The 22,976-nt window shown below is 40.1% G+C and overlaps 1 protein-coding gene across 5 annotated transcripts in view; it reads right to left on the bottom strand.

The window, feature by feature from the left end:
• Positions 1-22,672, bottom strand: part of evi5b (ecotropic viral integration site 5b) — a 47,158-nt gene extending 24,486 nt beyond the window's left edge. The window contains exons 1-3 of one of the 5 annotated variants that reach the window (XM_031318125.2): positions 22,396-22,672; positions 12,017-12,249; positions 1,046-1,235 (exon numbers count right to left, since the gene is read on the bottom strand). In XM_031318125.2, coding sequence (XP_031173985.1) covers positions 1,046-1,235; positions 12,017-12,249; positions 22,396-22,506 — 534 coding nt within the window. In that variant the 5' untranslated portion in view covers positions 22,507-22,672. Of the gene's footprint in view, positions 1-1,045; positions 1,236-5,529; positions 5,664-12,016; positions 12,250-21,016; positions 21,315-22,395 lie in introns of those variants that run through there. The other 4 variants (XM_031318121.2, XM_031318123.2, XM_031318124.2 and 1 more) reach the window with 4 other exon arrangements.
• Positions 22,673-22,976: the final 304 nt, after the last annotated feature.

Genomic DNA, 22,976 nt, shown 5'->3' with positions numbered 1-22,976 from the left:
TGGCCAATGCAGACAAGCCCATAGACAGTACGGACAAGCCAGAGCTTGAAGAGCCACCCATATCATTAAGGTCTCCTGTTTGGGAACACTTCGGTTTCCCAGTGAAATACGTCAACGGACAAAGACTAGTCGATAAGACGAAAGCAGTGTGCCGACGTTGCTCAGGAATGATCGGGTATGTTTCTGGCAACACTTCAAACTTGTTAATGCACTTGAAAAGGCATCACGCGAGTGTGAACATCACTACTACAAGGAAAAAAAACGACCGTAATTCAAACGCAGCTCCCGTTGGCATTTAAACAGACCTTTGCTGGTAATTCCGATCGGGCCAACGCAATAACGAAAGCAATTGGTGTTTTTATAGCAGCTGATCTACGACCATACTCGGTTGTTGACAAGCTGGGATTGGTAATGCTGCACTGTAATCCATAGTTATTTATTTATATTTTTCATTATATTTTATTATGTGATATTGGTTTGAGACTGAGAGTATTTTATTTAGTGGAGAACTTTGCAGCAGTATTTTATTTCTTATTTTTTTTTATTTTATATATATATATATATATATATATATATATATATATATATATATATATATATATATATATATATATATATATATATATATATATATATATATATAAAATTTATTATATTTTATTAAAAAGTGTTTTAAAAAGTGTAAACAAATTGTTAAAAAAAGTTTATAGTAATAAACAACCTGCAGTTTAATGTTTGCATTTCTTTCCCTTACTGTACCGAAAATAAACCGAACCGTGACTTTAAAACCAAGGTACGTACCGAACCGTGATTTTTGCGTACCGTTACACCCCTACTATACATGTACTCTGAAGATATTGAATATGACATCAAAGGTATATTTTGAGTCGTATACGACATTGTCGGCTACAGGGGGTTAACCTTGTTTTCAGCAGACGGGTCAAATGTGTCTCAGTAATCTCTTAATGCAGTCATGTTTCAGTAAGCCCTTAAGCACGTCTGCACAAGATTCGGCTGCCACTTCACAGGTAGTCCTGTGTCTCACCTTAAGCTGCTTTTCCTTCTTCTTGCGCACCTCCTCCCACTCATTGACGATTCGTCCCCACAGGATCCACGTGTCCTCCTCAAGGTGGGAGAGGTTGGAGGAGGCAGAGGAGCTGGACACCAGGGAGGAGCCACTGTTTCGCCTGGAGCCATTCATTGAGCGCAGCGACTTGCTGTCTGTCTCTAGCAGCCTGTAGTGAAGATAAAAGGGAGGAAATAGTTTAACACGGTGTATAGACAACAACATTTTTGTTATCGTCCACTTAGAAGTGTTTGTTTAAATCATTCATTTATTCAAGATATTATAGTAGAGTATCAAAATATGCTCCCCATATACTTACTCCTGTTTGTAATCCAAAACAAATAAAGATGTCATAATACTGACGGAAATACACAAAAATATAAGTTAGCATTTCTCGACAAAGCAGCATTAATCGTGAGAACACTGGCATATTATCACATCCTGTGTGAATTAAGGACTTATTTTGACCAAACCAGAGTTTGGCATTGTTGGCACAGTGGAAAGACCAGTTTTATTTTTGTTCGTGTCAAGTTTGAAGTGTGTTTTATGATGACAAGGTAATTCATATAGTCTTGGTTTGGTAAAACAGAAAAAATTGAATTCAGAAGGTACGGTTCTATTTTTCTGTTTAGGTGTAAAAATATTTATTTTCTTGACATTTTGTGAGTGTATCTTCTTAAAAAAGCTAAGCTAACTTAGCAAACTTGCGGCTCACATGCAATGCATCCCGGTACATGTAGGCACGCCTGCCACGGCAAACAACAATGTAATGAAATTGTCCTGAAAGTTGTTTCTAGCGTTTGCCTGAGTAACACGTCAGCTCCTAATACCAAGTTTTAATTGTTTTAGTCTTTTGCAAACTACAAGATACTAAGTTAATATGTTTCTGTATTATTGTCCCTATTGGTGCTTTGAAATGTCAGTATTTATAGACAGAAGTCCAATTCAACCATTGCAAGAAGAGGTAGACCACACATTCTGAAGACCAGTAAAGCTAGGTTTATGGTAGCCGCGGTGTTCCCGGCGCGAGCCATAAAATGACGTCACCACGGCTGTCATTTCCAGCACGAAGGACCTGCAAGCTGTCGCGGTGCGTGGTCGTGCACCTCTGAATTTTTGTAACTACGAGCCCACTGCGCTTTCAAACATCTGGGTTATTCTTTATGTACAGACCACAGGGAGTCAAACAGCCTTAAATATGCGTTTAGAGAGAAACACCACACTGGGAAAAGAAGAAACATTTTTCTGGAGTGTGGAAAAACATGAGATCGTTTAATCGAAGCTAAAAAAACGGCTTTATGTAAAGAGTGTTCTTAATAGTGTTACAGGCAGACAGTAATTTCAATTTGGAGATAAACAACCGTCACGTTGATGATTAGAGTAGATAAATGTTATGTTTCGCAGTACACTGGTGTTTTAACATGCATGTGTTTACTACTGTTGCCAGGCAGCCTGCTTTCCTTAACTTCCGGTTTCTTCTTCTCTACTACTTCTTGCTCATTCACAGATTATTTTGTCTGTACGCCCTCTGGTGTTTCGGAGAGTACTGCAACGAACAATGCGTTAAGCATAAATGTCTCCATACGTGCTTGTAGAGCACGCGCCAACTACGGCGGCCTGTGCACGGTGTTGAGCGTGAGTATACACGCACCTTAAGTCAATCTTAAAGCAGCCATATTATGCTCATTTTCAGGTTCATAATTGTATTTTAAGGTTGTACCAGAATAGGTTTACATGGTTTAATTTTCAAAAAACACCATATTTTTATTGTACTGCACCGCTCTCTCTCACTGCTGCAGCTCCTCTTTTCACCTGGTCTCTGTTTTAGCTACAGAGTGAGACCTCTTTTCTTCTTCTTCTTCTTCTGTACTATTTTGATTGCACTGCACATGTGCAGTAGCTCAGATGTAGATCATGTCAGCTAGCTAGCTCCATAGACAGTAAAAGAAAGGCTGTTTCTACAACTTCAGTCAGTTACAAGGCAGGATTAGCTGGGAGACTTCTAAATGAGGGCGCACATGTAAGTAGTTCTTTTGAAGATTATGGTGAACTTGTGTGTGTTGTAGCAGTGCTTTGCTATTGAGAACGAGGTAGCATGCTAGGGTTAGCATTAGCTTTAGCATGCTAACGCTAACGCTACGAGCTAATGGTTGCGGTTAGCCTGCTCGTTTCGGCTTGTGACGTCACAAGCCGTGCCGATTTTGAACAGCTCACCCAGAGACTGAAGGCAGGACACATTCAGGAACCGTATCTCACTCTAAACAGCATGGATGGATTTTTTTTCAAAGTTTGTATGTGTGTGGAAGCACCAGAGACACAATATAACACCCCAAATCCCAGAAAAAGTGATTTTTTCACAATATGGGCACTTTAAGCTCATTTCAAAAATGAAGAGATAAGTCAAAACATACAACTACTTTCAATGGCCTGGTCAACAACGTTCTGAAACCTGCCATTTTACACCAATGCGACTTGACAAGACACATCCACATCATGTTTGACATCTACACATGAGCAAGTTTAACTGATTTCTAGACCCTAACAGCACTGAATGTCTTTGAGAAGAGAAAATGCAAAAACATACTGTACATCACTAGACATACGTGGATGTTAGGGGTGTGCAAAAAATTTGAGTCGAGATTCAAGCTCTACAGATTTAAAATTGATTCATAGAATTCCAGAAATCGATTCATATTTTTTTTTTCTCGTTTTGACACTATTGTCCTGAAATGACATTACCTCGCCATTCCCATAGATGGCGCTGCGTCGAATTCACACTGACGCCTGGGCACTCTTGTCATAATCAGAAGAAGAACGAGTGCAGCGGAGGTAGTTTAGTCGGCACAAACAATGGCAAACCTCACAGAAAGAATTATTCAACCAGCTCCATCCCATGGATGTATTAAGAGAACGCTCCATCCTCATTGAAGGCGAGAGTTTGGACACATTTCGGCTTTTATAACCTCGAGGGGAAGACGGAACTTGATAGGAATCATGCTATATGCAGGCTTTGCAAAGCGAAAGTTAAGTATTTTGGAAACACCACAAATTTGAGAACTCACATGGTACGGCATCACCCGGAGATTAACATTAAAGACGTGGACGAACAACAACCTAAAGTACCTCCTCCTAACATGCCAGTCAACCAACGTACTCTTTCAATGCTCTCAACTCCCACCGTTGCGTCAGAAAGAGTGTTCTCAACTGCCGGAGATATCGTAACTGCACAGCGGCGCATGCTCACTCCAAAACATGTAGACCAGCTTCTGTTTCTACAAAAGAATGTACAGATTTCAGCCAGTGGTGGACTATGAACTGGTTACACACACACACACACACACACACACACACACACACACACACACACACACACACACACACACACACACACACACACACACACACACACACACACACACACACTTTGTAAGCTGTGATTGCGGCAAATTAAAGCCACCCACATTTCTAGGGTAGTGCTAGACTTGTAGAATTTATTTTATTGCACTGATTTATTACAGCTTTGTGACAGTAAAACAACCTAATGCATGACAGTGACTGATAACTAGCAGACATTTGGACAGACATTTCCCCTCTGAATTCTACTGGCAAGAGCTTTAAGTGGCTGAAAAAAACTATAACAGGTCTGTTATAAAAGCGACAATGAATATTGGATGACATTAATTTTATTCATGGTCAGCATTTGAAGTAATAATAGTAATAATCTTGTACTGTATCAGTTTGTCACTGGAGTTACCGATAGAGACAAACTGACCCAATCAAGGATCAGTGTGCAGAGAAAAGAAGATGTGACCCACCCTTATCGGCACAGAGGAGCTCATGACATACACACAAAGTCTCAGACACCTGATCTCGGAAAAAGGCCTGGGCCTCTCCACTGGAGCCTGTAACGTTACTGAGGGTGCTCCCAGAATGGCTAGGGTTACAGCTAACTTTGGGTCGTGCGGGAGGGAGTGAAATGGATGGCCAGAAAGACTACCCTGCAACAGAGTTTCTACTTGTATTCAACTCTGACACAGAGCTAAAAAGTGAATAAAAAGAAACATCTTTTATCTAGAATTTCGCAGGAATTACCCATTTTTCGAGCATTTCAGTTAGTCCGTCACAAAGCGTCATACACACTGCAGTAAAAGGATGTGTTACGCATGAACCTGAACATACTTACACCTCTGCTAATAATTCACCAGTAGTCAAACACAAGTCTCAAGCTTTACAAATACAAAATAGGAAGAAAAAAAACAACTACATAAAACTAGTTATGGTAAGGTGGTATTTGCAGTGATGAAAAGGAAAGTTAAAATTTTTAAGATGGGACAAAGAACCAAACAATTACAGGTACATTCTCTTTTGAATGTGTGACTGTTGCAATGTCATGGCTTACATTTTCAGTTCATTAGAAAAGGAAAAGAAACAAGCAGAACAAGCCTAAATACTATAAACCTTACCAAGATAAACTCATGATGTACTCCTCATGTGTCTGGTTTCTAGGAATTCTGGAGCAATGGCATGTCTGATTTACAGATAGTAGCAGTCAGCGTGGGACTTCCTCATCTGTGTGACATTATTGAACGAATGCTTGTGCCTTTTATCTGCTCTGTAGGGTACAAAGGCCTCACCAAACAAACACTTAGTAAGCAAGCGCAGGTTGCATCAAAGTATCTGTAACATACATATGAATACCAAAGTCCTTCCTCCTATTGTTGTTGTATGTGTCTTGTAAACAAAATGATAAAAAGATGTGTTTGGTAGGTATCAGTAGGTTGCTACAGGGTGGTTTAGAAAGAAGAGATTGCATTGTCAGTCAGAAGCAAAGCATGGCAGCAGAGAAACGTGAAATGGCTTGTCAAAGGTCCCAGCTGTGTGTTTAGGGTGGAAGCAGGGGTCAAAGGGCAGATGAACTATGAGCCCCTCAACACTGACTTCTGTTTACCATATGGAAGTCTGCTAACAGCTTATTAAAAGGAAATTAGGGAGAAAATTAAACATTTCCCTGTTTCGTTTTGATCTCCTCTAATGAGGCAAAGCATCACAAGTGCCACTTGGCATTCTGGAGCAATAGCTGTTGTAGGCGTACCGATGAGTCACCAACCTCTGCATTCAACAGAGCTTTGCCGTCTTCTTCACTGTCACACAATCCCAAACTCTGAACTCAACTCTTGTTTCCATGCTGAAACAGAGTGTACCAGTCATGGGTGAAAGTCACAATAGAGGAAGAATTCACAAAGCTGGCAATAGAAGGGTGTCGCGTCACCCTCTAACAGTACTTTAATCTGTGAGCAATGAGCACCCCAGGGACAACACACTATATTGCCTACATAGTATAGAGTTGCTAACATCTGCAAAAATGAAAAGCTCTTCAGCTAAGAATGCTATGATAACCCTAAAATCTGGACCTGTTCTTGGTTCTACTTGGCACACTTCAGAAAACACAGTAAACCCTTGTCTTGGAACAGGGGCCTGAAATAAATCTAGAGCAGCTGGTAACCTCTGTCATGGGTGGCCAAGACACATAATGTATTACATGAATATAACCAAAATGCAGAGTCGGAGATAGAAGAAAGGAAGCAGGCAAAGCTTTTTACCAATTTTAGAGTTCCATATATGGATATCCCTATGGATATCAATTCACCACTCTGCATAGTCCAATATATCCAAAGTAACCAGAAATCAAATGGACTATCACAATTGCTTAAAATCGCAATGTATCACAAATTGGCATCTTAAGAATCAATAGGAGGTTCCTGCCAATTCTAACCCCTATAATAGAGTTTTCCATACACGTGCTGGCTTGGTTTGCCTCGACGTTTCAGCCCAGCATGGCAGGGATTTGCATTTCCATTACAAAAAGGGCTACCTGCACAGGTACAGTCTACACACTGAGCTTCTTCCCCCTAGAACTGCATCCAGGTTACCAGGGGCCCGGTCAAACAGGGTCAAAACTAAAAACTTGCAAAGTACTGACAGACAAAGAGTCTGTCAGAGACTCACAACTTTGCCTTTATGGAGGAGCACACAATGGCAAAAAGACACAAATAACACAAACTAGCTTCAGCAAACTAGCAGAATCATAAAAGACCAAAATCCTCCAGAACCTGACAAACTAAAGAAAGTTTTCTCCTAACCATATTTTACTCTTTGTAATATCCAGCAGTTAGCTAGTTGGCATGTCACTACCTGTTGGATGTCACTGTGTGAAGATCAGGAGGGGGATGGTAGGGATGTGCAAAATAATTCGACGGCAGTCAGAGTGGTGCAGATTTGCAAAGACAATAATAAAATACACAAAGGTTCAAAACTGACTTGAAAATGTGAATAACAATGTAATAAAACAATATTCAAATATTTGAAGCCAATGTTTATATAACTTTATATAAAAGTTATACGAAAATTACTGCCTTGCAGTTGTATGTAGGGTTGGGTACCGAAACCCGGTTCCACTATGGAACCGGTTCCTATGCAAATGGTAGTATTCGGACCGGATGAGAACTCAAATTTCGGTTCCGACTGAAATATTTTCCCTCTGTCGCTCCGGACAGCGGCAGACTCTTTTTTCTTTCTCCCTTTTACGCCGAGTGGCGCATGTGCCCGCTCGCGGTGTGAAGCGCGTGTCCGCGCTATTCCCCCGACATGCACTCTACAATCACTGCTGATAGACGGCTTTTTGTACATGCTCTGAAACGGACGTAAAAATATCACACTTTCTCTGTAGTATACCGTTAGCTAGCTATCGTAAATGTCGGCTACTTTTAAGATGCCATATTTTCCCTCTGGGCTCAACAAAACGGACGTAAAAGCATATTAACCATTCACTGCACGTGATCGCTAGTAAACATATTACACTTGTTCTGCTAGTCTATTCTGTTAGTTCAGGACAAGACCCTGTAGCCCGGTGGTGGGGGAGGCAGGACAGAATCCCCAAATTGTCTGCCCTTTCAAACTCATACCTGTGTGTACAGGCCTCTTGGACACCATCTGAAAGTTTTCTCCTGTGCAGGACATGCCATAAGTCAGGAGAGGTGTGTTTCTTGCCAGAGAAGGCAAATATGGTCATTTTATTCATTAATTTAAAAAAAACTCCATAAACGAGCCTTTCTTTGATGTCATTTTTCAGTTTTTCAAGAATCGGTTTAGGAATCGGAATCTTTTTAAAAGCGGTTTGGCATCGGAATGGTAAAAATCCAAACGGTACCCAACCCTAGTTGTATGTCTCCACCAACGAGTTGCAGGTTATATCCATGTCTGTCCAGACTCATATGATTTGTGTAGTAAAGACTTTGGAGGAATTTAATAAAAAAGGTATTGACTGTATTCTTTGGCTAAACATGGATGCTTCACACACATCTTCAACACGGCTACAATCACCACAGTTTCAAGGTGGGAACCCAATATTAGTGTTACCAATTCAGTATCTGACCAAATAGGAAATATGGTCACAATCTCCCTTTGTTTCTGTTATGGCAGAACATTAGGATGTCACAGTGAAGTTTACTTTTTACATTTTGAATATAGAATGCCATCACTTCATCATTGTATCCTATTAGACATTTATGCGATATGTCATAATTAGCGTAGGATTTTTTTTGTTATGACCAAAAATGTGTTTTGTGAGGTCACAGGGACTGTTGTGACAACAGTCTAGGTCTTTCGGGAAGTTATGTGGTTAGTTTTGATAAGGGTCAGAACTGATATGTAGGGTTGGGTACCTTTCGCATCTGAACCAATACCAGTACCAATACCGGTACCTAAAATTCGGTTCCCAACGGTACTTTTTTTGGTACTTTCCCACCGTAATTACAAAAAAATTATTTCAGTTGTAAAAATAATTCCAAACCTATTTACTTAGAACATTGTTATTTATTTAGAATATTTTACACTGACAGAAAAGCAAAAATAAAAATAAAACCCCTCCCTTTCTCCTCCCAAACCCGTCCCTACAACCTATTAAATTGAATAATTATTAATTTCTTACTCACTGTAACTTTTATTCTGTATTTGTATATTATTATATTATAGCCTGTTTTATTTTCATGACCGTTTTTAATTGCTCTTTAATGTTCCATGTAAAGCACTTTGAATTGCCTTGTTGCTGTAGAAATAAAGTTGCCTTGCCTTACAACCTCAGCCTGTCAGTCAGTCCCCGGGACATATAAACCACTGTTGTGCCTGCTTGTCTCACAGGAAGTGTAACGTCAAGAACAGCACCGCGACTGCTTTCAGCTCGCCATTAATATCATATCACAGTGAATGGTGTCTGTGTGAGGTTTTGAAAAACTGTAACCACACTTTAACTACTTTATCGGCATTGCCGTGACTCACTGTGACTTTAACAAAACTGCAGAGCCAACGTAGTTTGCTACGTCCGCACCTCTGCGCGCGCGTGTGTGTGTCGGACCTCTGCTCTCTGTCAATATGCAGAGAAGACAGATAAGCTTGCGCTTACTCTCAGGTACCGAAATTTGGCACCGTTTGATTTTACGTGAACCAATACTCGGTAATACCGACGTGATTCGGTCGGTACTGGTAAAAGTACAGGGTTCGGTACCCAACCCTACGGATATGACATATTACACAGGAGGGCGCATGTTTGTGTGAATCTGATTTAACCCAGCCATTGCAGGTGTGAGATTCAGACTGTTTCCGGAGGGAGACAATCACGGAAGCAGCACACTGCAGCCTGACGGCTGCAAACCACACGGAGAACACTATTGAAGACAAAGACTCTGAAAGACTATTCTTGCTTCTTGTTTACCACAACATAACATTTTTGTAAATACAATTTTTAAAACTTGAACAACACACCAGGGAGCAGGTTGGCGGAGAAGTCAACGCGAGACGCTGGAGCTACTCGGTGCACACGTGCAGGCTGTCCCTCCAGATGACTGACGCTCGGAGGGCCGGCTTCAGAACACAGAATACGAAACAACACGGCGGCTGGGTGAGTCATTTTAACACAGCACAACCCCTTCTTAGTAGGAAAGTATATACTAATCCAGGCCAGCTTAGTCTCATTCTCACTTTAAACGCAACACGCAGGGAGAGGAGATAATAACATTAATGTTACGAGCTAGGTTAGCTTAGCTTTGTAACAGTGACCTTGACCTTTGACCACCAAAATCTAATCAGTTCACCCTTGAGTCCAGGTGCAAATTTGTGCCAAACTTAAAGACATTCCCGAGTTATCATATTCACGAGAATGGGACAGAAGTAAGGTCACAGTGACTTTGACCTTGGATCCCAAAATCTAATCAGTTCATCCTTGAGGCCAAGTGGACATTTGTGACAAATTTGAAGAGATAAGCATTGTCGTTTGTTGTCAATATGTTAGAAGAGAACTTAGTAAAATGCAAACTCACACTGTTCAATGGGTCTGCTAACCAGGGGCAGCCTCAAATGTGCTGGTGCTAGGGCTGGGCGATGTATCGATATTTTACCTTATAACGATATATTTTCAAACAAGATATGGGATTAGACAATACCGTTTATATCAATATGGTGTAATGTTGTATTACATGACCCATTTCTTCTGTTAAGCCGCGCCTGTGTTTGGATCTCTCCTCTCACTCTCCGCGCAGCCCCGCCCCCTCTCACACACTCACACACGGCTCTCCTGCAACATGGAGAGAACAGCGCCAGTCCACACTGCTGACATTTGTCTACAGTTTAAATTGTTATTAGCACAGCTGTGTATTTTCTTAAGCATGAGAGGAAAACCTGTATTTTTACCAGTGTTCTCGCTGGTAACTTCCTGTTGTGGCGGCGGTCACGTCGAAAAACACGGAAGAACAGTACTAACTGGATGTAACTAACTTCAGTTCTATGAGTAATAGCGTGAGATCGCGCCTGCTGGACGCGGGCGAGAGATGTGACCCATGACCAGATAATCATAGTTTATAAAAATGCAGCGCAGTGACGATACAGACATTATATACACAAGACGTTTGTAACCATGATGCCGATGCACATTCAACCCGCGCTGGACCCGTTTATAATGAGTCAGCCGTCCCCTGTGAGTAGAGAATTCAGTCTGCAGTGTAGTTCAGACACTTCACTGATAAACCAGAGAATTGTACTGTAACAATCAGCTTTATGGACTAAGAAAGTTTTTGTGTCATTAACTTCAGTCCATCGCATGCTCCCTCTCTTGTTTATGAGTCTCTCTCTCTTCCTCTCTCTCTCTCTCCTTTTTTTCAGTCTGTTATTGTTGTCGAAAACAACTGAAGGAGCTTTCTCATAGATAGGGCTTTATTATTTAACATAGGGTAGGCTATTTATTTTAGATAATTTTTCATTTACATGTGTTGCAGCTGTACATTTTCAAAGAGGGAAGGAAACCCTGTCTTTGCATTTTATTTTGATCATAGTGTGTTTTAACAAAAGTGTTTATTACATCTCACATGTGGCTTTGACTTACAACTGAACATTTAGCCCACTTAGTGAAAAATACTGAGATATATATTGTTTATCCCCATTCAGCCGAAAAACACAGATATGATTTTTGGTCTATATCGCTCAGCCCTAGCTGGTGCCATTCAGCCAGGTGACTCCTTTTTCTGTGTACCAATCTGACGGCCACATTCTGCTTTATGATGAATTATGAACGAGTTGAAGGAGCTGACAGGTTAACATTTTACTGGAATTGTATCTTGTACGATTTTATGTGACAAATAAAATTTGATTGATTGATTTCTCAATATATCTCGTCGAAGCAATAAGAAGAAATATTCAATACTATTCTATTTCTTTACTTAATGTTTTAAACAGTCCAAAATCCAGCTTTTTGTCTGTCAATCAGCCATACTGTGTTCTCCATTCTTGTATAACTACTGTACACATGGTATTGAACAGGTCGAAGGTCTACACCCTTACCACACAACAAAAAGTCAAAACTGTTCATTTGATGGCCAGGAGAAGCTTTAGAGACCGACTGCTTACCTGTTCTGCTCCTCGAGCTTGGCAAGCAGCTCCACATCGTCAGGACTGAGCAGCGCCGGTGAGGATGGCGAGAGGGCAGGCGAAGACAGAGATGTAGAAGAGGAGGTGGCAGTGGTCTGCAGGGACGTGGGCGTGGCCACCTGGCTAGCCATTTGACTGACCGTGTGGGACACTGAGTTCTTCACCCATGAGAGAGTAGAACTCAGCTTACCAGCAACTTTGTCTGTCGCCACCTGCCAAGGATGGAGAATACCTCTTAACAGTAATAACATCACTAATATCTTATATATTATTATATGTCTTTATTTTTAGCAAAAGGCATAGTAAACATTCCGCCCCCTTTACAAGGCATACTTATATGAATCAGACAACTTCTTAACTTCTCTCCCTATCAATGTTTACAATGCAATGAATATTTATTTAAACATCATTCACGCCAGACCTATAAAAAGAAAAACATTCCACTAATCTCATCTTCGCAGCTACTGAACATCATTAGGCTTCATCCAATACCCTTTATTGCTACATTACTAGTTTTGTTAGCGCTGCACCGGTAGCATGAATATCCTGGATAGCAGTCAGTCAGTATCCGCTGGATCGTTAGTTTTCAAAATTAGAAATAGCTAATTAATTTGTGGCTTTCTGATACCAAAATCCCCCAAAAATACTTGAGTATGGATTGAATGACAATCACTAATCATTAACTTTCTGTCAATTCATTCAATATAAAAAGGTATGTTGCTCTATGCAGATTTTTATTCTACGTAACACATTTCTTTACCTGTAACTTTTACCAATGCACTGCAGAAGTACAGTGCAGTGTTTTCTGTCACATGCATTATTTCAGTGTTATTGAGGAAGAGCTTCTTGTGCACAGCAGGCCACACCACCACTATACCCCACAATGAATTACAGTGCATTATGTTACAATGTTACAACAACCTACTCCTGATATTTGACACACAGTATTAATAATAAATTATTAATGTAAAGCTACAAGTACTTGGATCAGTGCTCAGCCATGGCCTATCTACTGTCATCAAAAAGAGACTACAAAGAGGATGAGTACCTGATGCACAACTAACAGTCTAAAAACTGAATGCAGGGAATCTTCTATACATTCCTACTTGCTATTCCAAATAATCCAAAAGCATTGGCTTTCAGCTGCTTACATACCCCATGAGGAAATCCAGTATCTATTTATTAAGAAAACATAAAAACAAGGAAAAGAAATGTCAGTAACAGGTCAGGAAATCAACTCTTCTGAGCTTTCAAATGATCTAATGACACAATGCCCTGTAGTCATATGCTGATCACACTGTCAGGAAGGGTCAAAGTGCTCCACTAAAGATAGTCCTCCTTCAAGTATTGTGCTGAAATCAGTGTACAACGGGAAGTGGACTTCTGCACTCAGTAGGGTTGGGTACCGAAACCCGGTTCCACTATGGAACCGGTTCCTACGCAAACGGTAGTATTCGGACCGGATTAGAACGCAAATTTCGGTTCCGAGTGAAATATTTTCCCTCTGTCGCTCCAGACAGCGGCAGACTCTTTCTTCTTTCTCCCTTTTACGCACGTGCCCGCTCGCGACTCGCGGTGTGAAGCGCGTGTCCGCGCTACTCCCCCGACGTGCACTCTACAATCACAGCTGATAGACGGCTTTTTGTACACGCTCCGAAACGGACGTAAAAATATCACACTTTCTCTGTAGTTTACCGTTAGCTAGCTATCGTAAATGTAGGCTACTTTTAAAATGCCATATTTTCCCTCTGGTCTCACCAAAACGGACGTAAAGGCATATTAACCATTCACTGCACGTGATCGCTAGTAAACATATTACGCTCTGCTAGTCTATCGTTCAGGGCAAGACCCTGTAGCCTGGTGGTATTGTCTGCCCTTTCAAACTCCTTCCTGTGTGTACAGGCCTCTTGGACACCACCTGAGAGAGTTTTCTCCTGTGCAGGACATGCCATAAGTCAGGAGAGGTGTAGTATCTCACCAGAGAAGGCAAATATGGTCATTTTTATGCAAAAGAACTGCTAAAGTTTGAAGCTGGTTGGCATACCAACTCAACATTTATTTAGTTGTTACTTGTTAATAGTGTATGTTATTTGTTAAATTATTGTAGTTATGTGTTAGGTATTGTAATTTCCCCTTGCGGGATTAATAAAGTATACATTAGTATTATTATTATTAGGTGACTTAGGTTTACTTATTATATATTTAAGTACTTTAAAACGTTAATTGTTAAATTTAAATAATTTTCAATTTAAAAAAAACTCCATAAAAGAGCCTTTCTTTGATGTCATTTTTCAGTTTTTCAAGAATCGGTTTAGGAATCGGAATCGTTTTAAAAGTACCGGTTTGGCATCGGAATCGTAAAAATCCAAACGGTACCCAACCCTAGCACTCAGCAAAAAAACTAATTCTAAAATGAACCTCTGAACAACTGAGAAAAAAACACTTTGATTTCAACCCAACAGGAAGTCAGCAACACTACAAAATTGTCTATTTTGGAATCATGAAACCATACAGTATTGCAACATTTTAGTGTTTTATCATCTTTCATTTTTATTTTTATTAAAACATTTATCTTTTTCAGTTCAGCATTTACAATGAAACCAGGGAGGAAACCAATTATTTCATGCATCTTACTCTGTATAATGATGAGTAGCCTAATTTCTCTGCGAGTATTAAGTCTACAGAGGGCCAAAGACAAAGAAGGAGAGAAAAACAAAGGAGGTGGAGGAAAGGATTGTGGTAAATGTGGTGATAGGAATGGGCTATTGTACAAACTGAAAATATGTTAGCTAAGGTTTTTTACCCTCCTGTACACAGACAGAAACACTGAGTGACTTTACCGTTACCACACAGCACAGAGATGGACGTTAATTCAACATTATACTTGCTTGTCTTTAAAAAACAATATCATTATGAAATAATGTAAGGTTATTGTGTTTTACACTGATTAAAAGCAAATACTGGCTAAATCTTCAACAAGTAGATCTGAAAAAAAAATCTGAAAACAGTTTTATTATATCTTATGTAACCATGAAGTTCAATGTAATGACCATTGGTTCAAAAGCAGTTCAAAGAATTCAAAGTTGACACAAATTTGCAAGTAATCCTGCATGTCTGCAACCCTCCTCAAGTCAAATAGGTTTGCACTTGGTGTTTTTTTCCCCATGATCCAGAGTGTATTTCACCGATGTTTCTGACCGTGAGTGGCCCTACTTTGGTATGTGACGGGACTATGTCACGGCAGGTGTAATGCTCAGGAACCAAGGAAGCGCAGTGTCAAGTGTTAAGGTGTTTGGATGTTCTCAGGAAAGCTGCAAGCAGCATTACCACAGGCCAAGCAATCGGCTCAATCCAAACAGGCATGTTTTGAACGGCCAGTGCACTAGTTTACACCAATAACAGGATCCACACCAGTAACAGACATATCCTGCTGCTGCACAGAGCCAGAATATCCAATGGATACTGAAAAACTGCACTCATCAATTTTGTACATGCCTAATTGTTTCTTTTCACCATACCCAACTCTTTTTTGCACCACTGAGCTAGGCTGGCACTGTTTGTAATTTTTCTCTTTGAAAGCAGAAACAAATGGAAGGTCATGAAGTTTGTTCCTTCGGAAAAAAACAACACATAGGTTCAAACTAGGGCTGTCCCAAACGATTGTTTTTTAAACGATTAATCTAGCGATTATTTTTTCGATTAGTCGACTAATCTAACGATTCATTTTTCTGTTAATCTAACGATACGTTTTTCAATTAGCGATTATTTTCCCATTGCTCGATTATTAACAATTTACACAAAACAAATTTCAATAAGGTTCAAATCTCTACTTATTAAAATTATCATTATAATTAACACTGCACTGTTGAAGTCAAATGAATTTTTAGTGCAACCTGAAGCCAGATGTAGGCTATCAATCCAACCACAAAATAAAGTAACTTTCAGGAGGAATACAAAAATAAAAACTTAAAGTAAACAGAGCAAGTTTGCTTTTTTTAACAGTAGGTAAAATAATGAATAAGCTCTTGTTTAACATCCAAGCTCTTCTCCCTTTAATTTAACTTTAATTATTTGTATCTAAAGGCTGGTTAAGCACTGTAGGGAGGAGAAGTTGGACAGTTTTTTTTGTCTCGTTCAAGTGATTGGCACATCTGGGTGATGGTGTTGGATATGCGGTAGCATGTTAGATGTATTTCCACTCACATACGAAACAACTGCTGAACAACGACACACAGTCCTCGGCTTATCCACCACTCTCTCGCATGTACTACTGTAACTGACCCGAAGACCGAAGAATTCGAGGCGGGGACGGCACCAGGCGGGAGGACATAAGACGAGAGGGCATGACACGGGAGTACATACAGTCTCGAAGTTTTCCCAAACTTGCGATCTTAAAGAGGCCAGCAGGTCCTCTAACTCTTGTGGGTCGCCACTACTCGCCATACTCGTCCTTTCGTGCTGCCATCTCTGACTCACTCACTGGACCGTCGACCTGACAAAAAACTGCATGTAGGCGGAGAGCTCGGCTAGCTTCAGAGCTACAGATTAGGTGTCCCTACAACCCGCGTATCTAACAGTAGTTCCGCATTACATTAATTAATTTGCACGCAAGTTTTATTTATTTATTTTATTTAGTGACGCGTCGACGCAAATTATCTGTGCCGACGCATTTACGTAATCGATGACGTCGACGAATCATCCCAGCCCTAGTTCAAACTATTGGAATATCTATTTTTGCACTTTATGTCCATAAGAGGGCAAATGTACAACAAGATACATTGTTACTTGTATAGGTTTATTTAGTTCAGCCGTCGGCTGTAGTCTTTGCGGTGTGTTCCAGTGCAACTTTTTGGCCAAGACACAGGTGACGTGAGAAGACGTGAGGGGACGCCCGGATTCGTCGCCACTAGTTCTTTGCCGTCTGCTTGGTGTGTCAGCACCTTTATTAGTTGATTTCCTGATTTAGAAAAACCTTGGAAATAACAAATGCGTTCTTGCAGTTGTTTAAGCAGACTAAAAATGACCTGAATACCGCATTCAGAGAGCAAAATATGAGCCGACCTATTTTGCCAGGACCATAGACTGTATATAAAGATGGACGACGCGTCTCCACTTCCTCCCACTCTACAAAAGTAAAGCCAATATATGCCAAATATAAAACTAAAATAAGCCAAGACATGGGCGCTGCCATATTGTCATTTTTTAGCCAGAGTCTGTGCAGTAGTGATCTGGCAGTGAAGCCGCATTATCGAAGTCCCGTCCGACCAATCGTGAGTCAATTACAGCTGTCAATCATGGCGTTTCACGCCATTTTATAGAATCAAATAACTAATAAAAACCAAACATATCAGAAAAATAAGCACTTAAACAAACATCAGCATGAGAACTAAGCCTACCTAAAATTACAATCTTTGGAGAAAATGTATTTGATGTGTACTTTCATTTTTTAGTTTGGTCCATGTCCCATCCGCTAACATGGAGGGGGCGGTATTTATGACCTATACTGCAGCCAGCCACCAGGGAATGAACGACAATGAACAACATGTTTTGGCTTCACTTATACAGTCCATGCATCAACTCTTGGTCAGGACAGAGGAAAGCCATGCTTTGAGAGAAGCCAATGTCCAGGTGGCCTTAGAATACATTCCTTCTAGCAAGCCCAGCCAACTGAAGCAAGGCTTCCCTATAAATCCTGGATACAGAGATTGTTTCTGCTTTTGTTTGCCAAAGAACTGAAAGGGGCCCTGAGATGCAGTGCGCATAGCTAATGAAACCCACAGCAAGGCAAAAAAAAAAAAGCCTCAGCGAAACAACTTCAAGACAATTGGGGAACTAAGAAAGACCAAAGGCAGAACGGAGGCATTTCCTTTTTTTTTTTATTCAAAATGCACGCCACCCAACAGATATCTCACAGTGCTGTAAAACAGACCAGGCAAAAAAAAGTCACAAACTCTTAAGCTAGGACAAATATAAAAGTATATAAAAAGGTGCTTATTGTCATCATCTGAGGTGAAAAATAAGACTAATTTATCTTGCCTTTCTCTCTTTCTTCTTTATCTTTTTTACTCTCTCATCGCATGCCATTTCTAGGCAATGAATAGGAACAAAATTGTCTGGCCCAGCAGGAGAGAGCATGGCTATCTTCAGCTGTGTGAGGGTATTAAAACGCAGGCCTGACTTACAATAACATACGGACACTAAGGTAAAAAGGCCTTTCCCTTCACACACAGGGGGAAGCTCACATTTTACCAGTGTACAATGAGCATTTCAATGGCCTTGCTGAAGACTATTCTTCATTATGCAGCCACATAATGAGAGCTATAACCACTGGCTTATATTTTACCCTTGGCCTGCAAAATCTGCACTGCAGAAAGGAGCCTTAGTAGTGTAGGATATTAAATGTTTCAATCAATAACACCAACAAAAAAATCTAAGCCCTGGGTAGTTTATTCTGTGGGACTAACAGCTATGCTAACACTCCAACTACTAAGCATTCTGGGAAGGTGTGTGTAATCTCCAATGTTTACATTAGGGCCTGACATTTGGTCTTCCACGGACTACATCTAGATCCCTGCGGTTTGCCCATATTGTGTAGTATTAGGGGCCATCCACACGGAGACGCTTTTTGGTGCAAACGCACGTTTAAGCATCGTTTGGGCCCGTCGTCCACACGAATCCAGTAAACGCACTGCCTGAAAACGCACTTTTTTGAAACCTAGTCCCAGGGTGAAAAAATTTGAAAACGGCTCCCTTTTGGCTTCGTGTGGACGGCGAATATGAATACGTCCGTATCGATGATGTCATCGCCACACCCCTCGACCTCTTACCCGGCACGGCTTATTGTAGAAAGGCTACTGCAAGAAAAACGTGTAGATTATCAAAAAGACATTGGATCGTTGATGTTTGTTTGACTGCCGATGTTAGCTCTGCCAGCTAGCGCGCTGCAATCATGTCCGATGGCAGACAGAATTGCAAAATAAAAAGCAATCCAACAGCATATTATACAATGTAAACAAAGACACGTTTTCTTGCAGAGGCCTTTATAAAATGAGCAGTGGTGAAAGTTATTATAGTCCATGGATGTATTAAGAGAACGTTATAGTCTAGCTAGTCATGTTATGATGGGAAGGGGAAGTGACAATGCTCTTCTTCTCCGTTTTTTGGTGAATTTCTGTAGCAGAAACAGCACCGCCTATAGGCCTGGAATATGAAGTAGCGCGTTGATTCATTTACAAGTGGATCCGTTTGGACGCAACTATTCTTGAAACGAATCCAGGGAAGACGGGTAAAAAAAGATCGTTTTGGTACGTGTGGACGTGGCCTTACTTGAAAAGCTCACTTCTTTCACTTGCACTTTTACTTAGTTTGACAAATGTCACTACAGTTTCTTAAAGTCGCTCAACTGTTTCTTATCTATTTACTGTTGATCCATTCTCACTATAATGTTTAATGCAAAGAGTAAATAAATGCATATATTCTGCTGCCTTGTTAGTCCCAAAAGTTGTATTACTCCCTATTGTATTGTATCTTCCTCCCTCATCTATCCTGAGGGTCAGAGCTTTCTTTAATACTTGCATGGCCATCTCTCTTACAGATACAACTTGCAAAATACACTTGACAACAAAGTGTAGGGTAGTTCTGTGTGTTAGTTACAAAAGCATCTGGCCATGAGCTTCCAGAAAACCAATTTCACACTCAAAAAAGTGTCACTATACCTGCTAATTTAAGTGTGAGTGAATATTAATAACAGAAATGAATTGAACTGAACTCATCCAGGTTTAATTAGAGTTGCAGAGGTGTACTGAAACGGAATACATTTAGCCAAATGATGAGCTAAATACATTTAGAAGCACTAGTATTTTATAGTACTTGAGCAGTTCCATTTGTACTTAAACAGTGAAATGTTCTACTTTGTTACTTTTATCTAATAGCTCTACTCATAATAAGTCACAGCACAATGCGGTTTTACACTTCTGACCTCATACAATATTATGCTCAGCTTTGTTTTAGGTAATATATATATATATATATAATGGAGAATTACTCAGTTGTAGTTTGTGTTGGTCTGCCTCTGCCAATTAATAGCCCACATATAATTTTCCCAGTTTTGTCATGGTCATCAAGTTACCCAAAAAAACTCATCCACAACAGCGTCGGCCAATATATATTGTGCGTTTCCTTTTATTCCTGAAAATCTTATCCTCAAATATCTTACAGTAGAGTAGTACTTTCTGCAGTTTAAAGATGTTAAACCTTGGGTTAATCGTCCACTAACGTTACATCTGGCCACAGAGCCGCGTTGTTGTTGTAATTTGCAAGTCACTTCTCCGCAGTTAAAGTTAAATATATCCTTGGCTTGAACACAGCCAATGCCACTGCTGAGCAGTTTAAATCCTTTGCTTAGGCTGCACATCATGCTCACATCTATCAAAAACAGTTTGGGTTTACAGACACTAAACAGAGGACCGATGCATTAGACAAGGAGAACTCTCTTACATTACTCCTTTTATGGCTCGTTTGTGTTGTAAGCTGAAATGGAGATCTAGCATCAAATGCAACAGTATACGGTGTCTTTGTTCCAGAAAGCTTTTAACGTTGGCGAGCTCGACGAGGGTTGCCGTAACGTTAGAGTTAATAAGTTCATTCGAAATTGCCAAGCAGAAAAATTGTCATCCACCCTTAAATTATATTTTGTTTCCAGGCGATATCTTGCGCCCATAGCGAACCAGTTAACTAGTTTTTCAACACTAAGCTAAGCTTACAATGACAGGACTGGCAACCAGTGATTCAACTAATAATTAGAGTAACAAATGCCAAGAGTTAAGTATTGACACCGTCTACTTTTTATATGTAATGTCATACAATTTACTTGGAATGATACAGTGATAACTGAAAGTCGTTGTATGAGTTAGCTAGTGTTCATTCCAGTACTTAGTCAGAGCCCAAAAAAACAAGAACATCCTTTATCGTTCACGTTACCTTGAAGCGTTTTTATCCAGCCGCAGCAAATGTCGTCTGCTTCCCATGCACAAAAGTATAGTCCTACTATTACAGGAAAAAGACTGTTTTTCGAAGACTTTACCCGAATACATTAGCTATATTTTCCAAGTTATCATAGCTAGGTTTCCACTTGAAAGCTAGCCAGTGCTTAGTAAGCTAGCTAGTTTCCATTGACTCTTCGGTCCAGCCCATGCAGCTGTATAATACGTGTAACGTTACACAAATGTCTGCAAAGTTTAGACAGACGGCGGCGGCCTAGTACCAAATGTTTACATCTCACAGAGCATGCGCCCTCAGCTTAAACTTGAAACAACACTACCACTAAGTGTTGCTGATGTGAAACTGCACTGAAGACTGTTCCAATTTCGAAACGTCACTGACCATAGCCTATAACACAATTTGCCTTGTGATGGGTGAACATTCTAATGCAGGGTCAAGCAAGTCATCCTGGTTGGACCATAACAGCATCACTGCAGGCTAACGTTACTCTGTAAAACTTACCTTTCAAAAATTAGTTGTGTAACGTTGCTATGCCTATATAAAAAATCTTGTTTTCGTCGAACAGATTTATTGGTACATGAAAACCCTACTCAGTTGCCATAACAAGAGCACTTTCCATCCTTGGAGGGGACTGCTTGCGTCATTAGGGTTATTCAGAGGGCATGTCAGCATGTCCCACTACTGATGTCTATTTCAATTTTTAGCCACTGAGGCTAGAGCTCCCACCAGATCTTAACACTGATCAGAACAATATTCACCTACACTGCTCTGCCTGACCTTCTACCCTGCTGGCTTTTCACCTTGGTACAGTTTTACAATGTATGCAATAGATTGTTGAAAATATAACCCAATAAATGGATGGTATGTAGATTAGATGACATCAGTTAAGTGGATAAGTGTATTCTATGCTGTAGGGATGCAGGTATGTAAAAGTATAACAGCCTTACCTATTCAGACATTTGACATTACATTCTAAAAGGTATTGTGATGTGCGCTAGCAGTTAGAAATTTGAAATTGTCACCAATATCAAAATGTGGATATAACATTTTCATGAACACAATTCTTTGGGGATACATCTATTGCCAAACAGACAATGATAATATTTAGAGTTAGTTGATTTCAAGTTCTTAATGAGCTCAATCTGTTACGTTTATTCTGGGGTAGACCGTATATGACAATGTGTTCAGGAAACAGGAGGCAAGAAAAAGGGACATCTTAGCCAAATTACTTTTAGTCATTCACCACATATACAATTAGGCTTATGTCACTGCACTTGAGATATTTATATGCCAGGTAACATACGTTGCTTTATATGTGTAGTGCTTATCTAATCAGTATTTTATCTTTAATAACTTACCTGAGGTTCATTACTGAGAGAAAAAATACTTCTGTTCAAGCAGACTTGAGGTCCGAACACTGTTGTCTCAGTGTTCTTGAAGTTAAGGCATTTGTCCTCATAAAAAAACATTAATCAATTTATGAAAACTCAGTTCTTACTTTGTGGTTAGTCCTCAAAAAATAAAACCATGAACCTAAATTAGTATTAAATATATCTATAATAAACTAGAAAATGACAGAGCTGCTTCGCACTGTTTGATAGATTTACACAGCTGGCTTTCACTGACCGAGAGCGAGAGCTGTCAATAGAAACTCATGATGAAGTAACCACATCACAGCAATACTTTGATGAAAATGTGACTAAGCAGAGTGCGTTGATTCACATACCCAACAGTCCTAAAACCTACTTTTCAGGTTTTACGTGGGAGCAGTGCCAGTGACGCATATCTTTTGTTGGTTGTAAGACACTCCTCTGCTCATAGAAGTAGCTGAAAAGCAGCGGACATAGGTTAGACTTGGCAACACCAAGGAGACTGTAGGCCACTTAATCTTATATGCTGTCACCAGGGTTGGGTCAGATTACTTTGAAATGTAATCCAT

This window comes from Sander lucioperca, chromosome 11, assembly GCF_008315115.2.
Source record: "Sander lucioperca isolate FBNREF2018 chromosome 11, SLUC_FBN_1.2, whole genome shotgun sequence".
NCBI classification, from domain to species: Eukaryota; Metazoa; Chordata; class Actinopteri; order Perciformes; family Percidae; genus Sander; species Sander lucioperca.
Note: the sequence above shows the minus strand (reverse complement) of the source record. Positions and strands in the feature narration are given on the sequence as shown.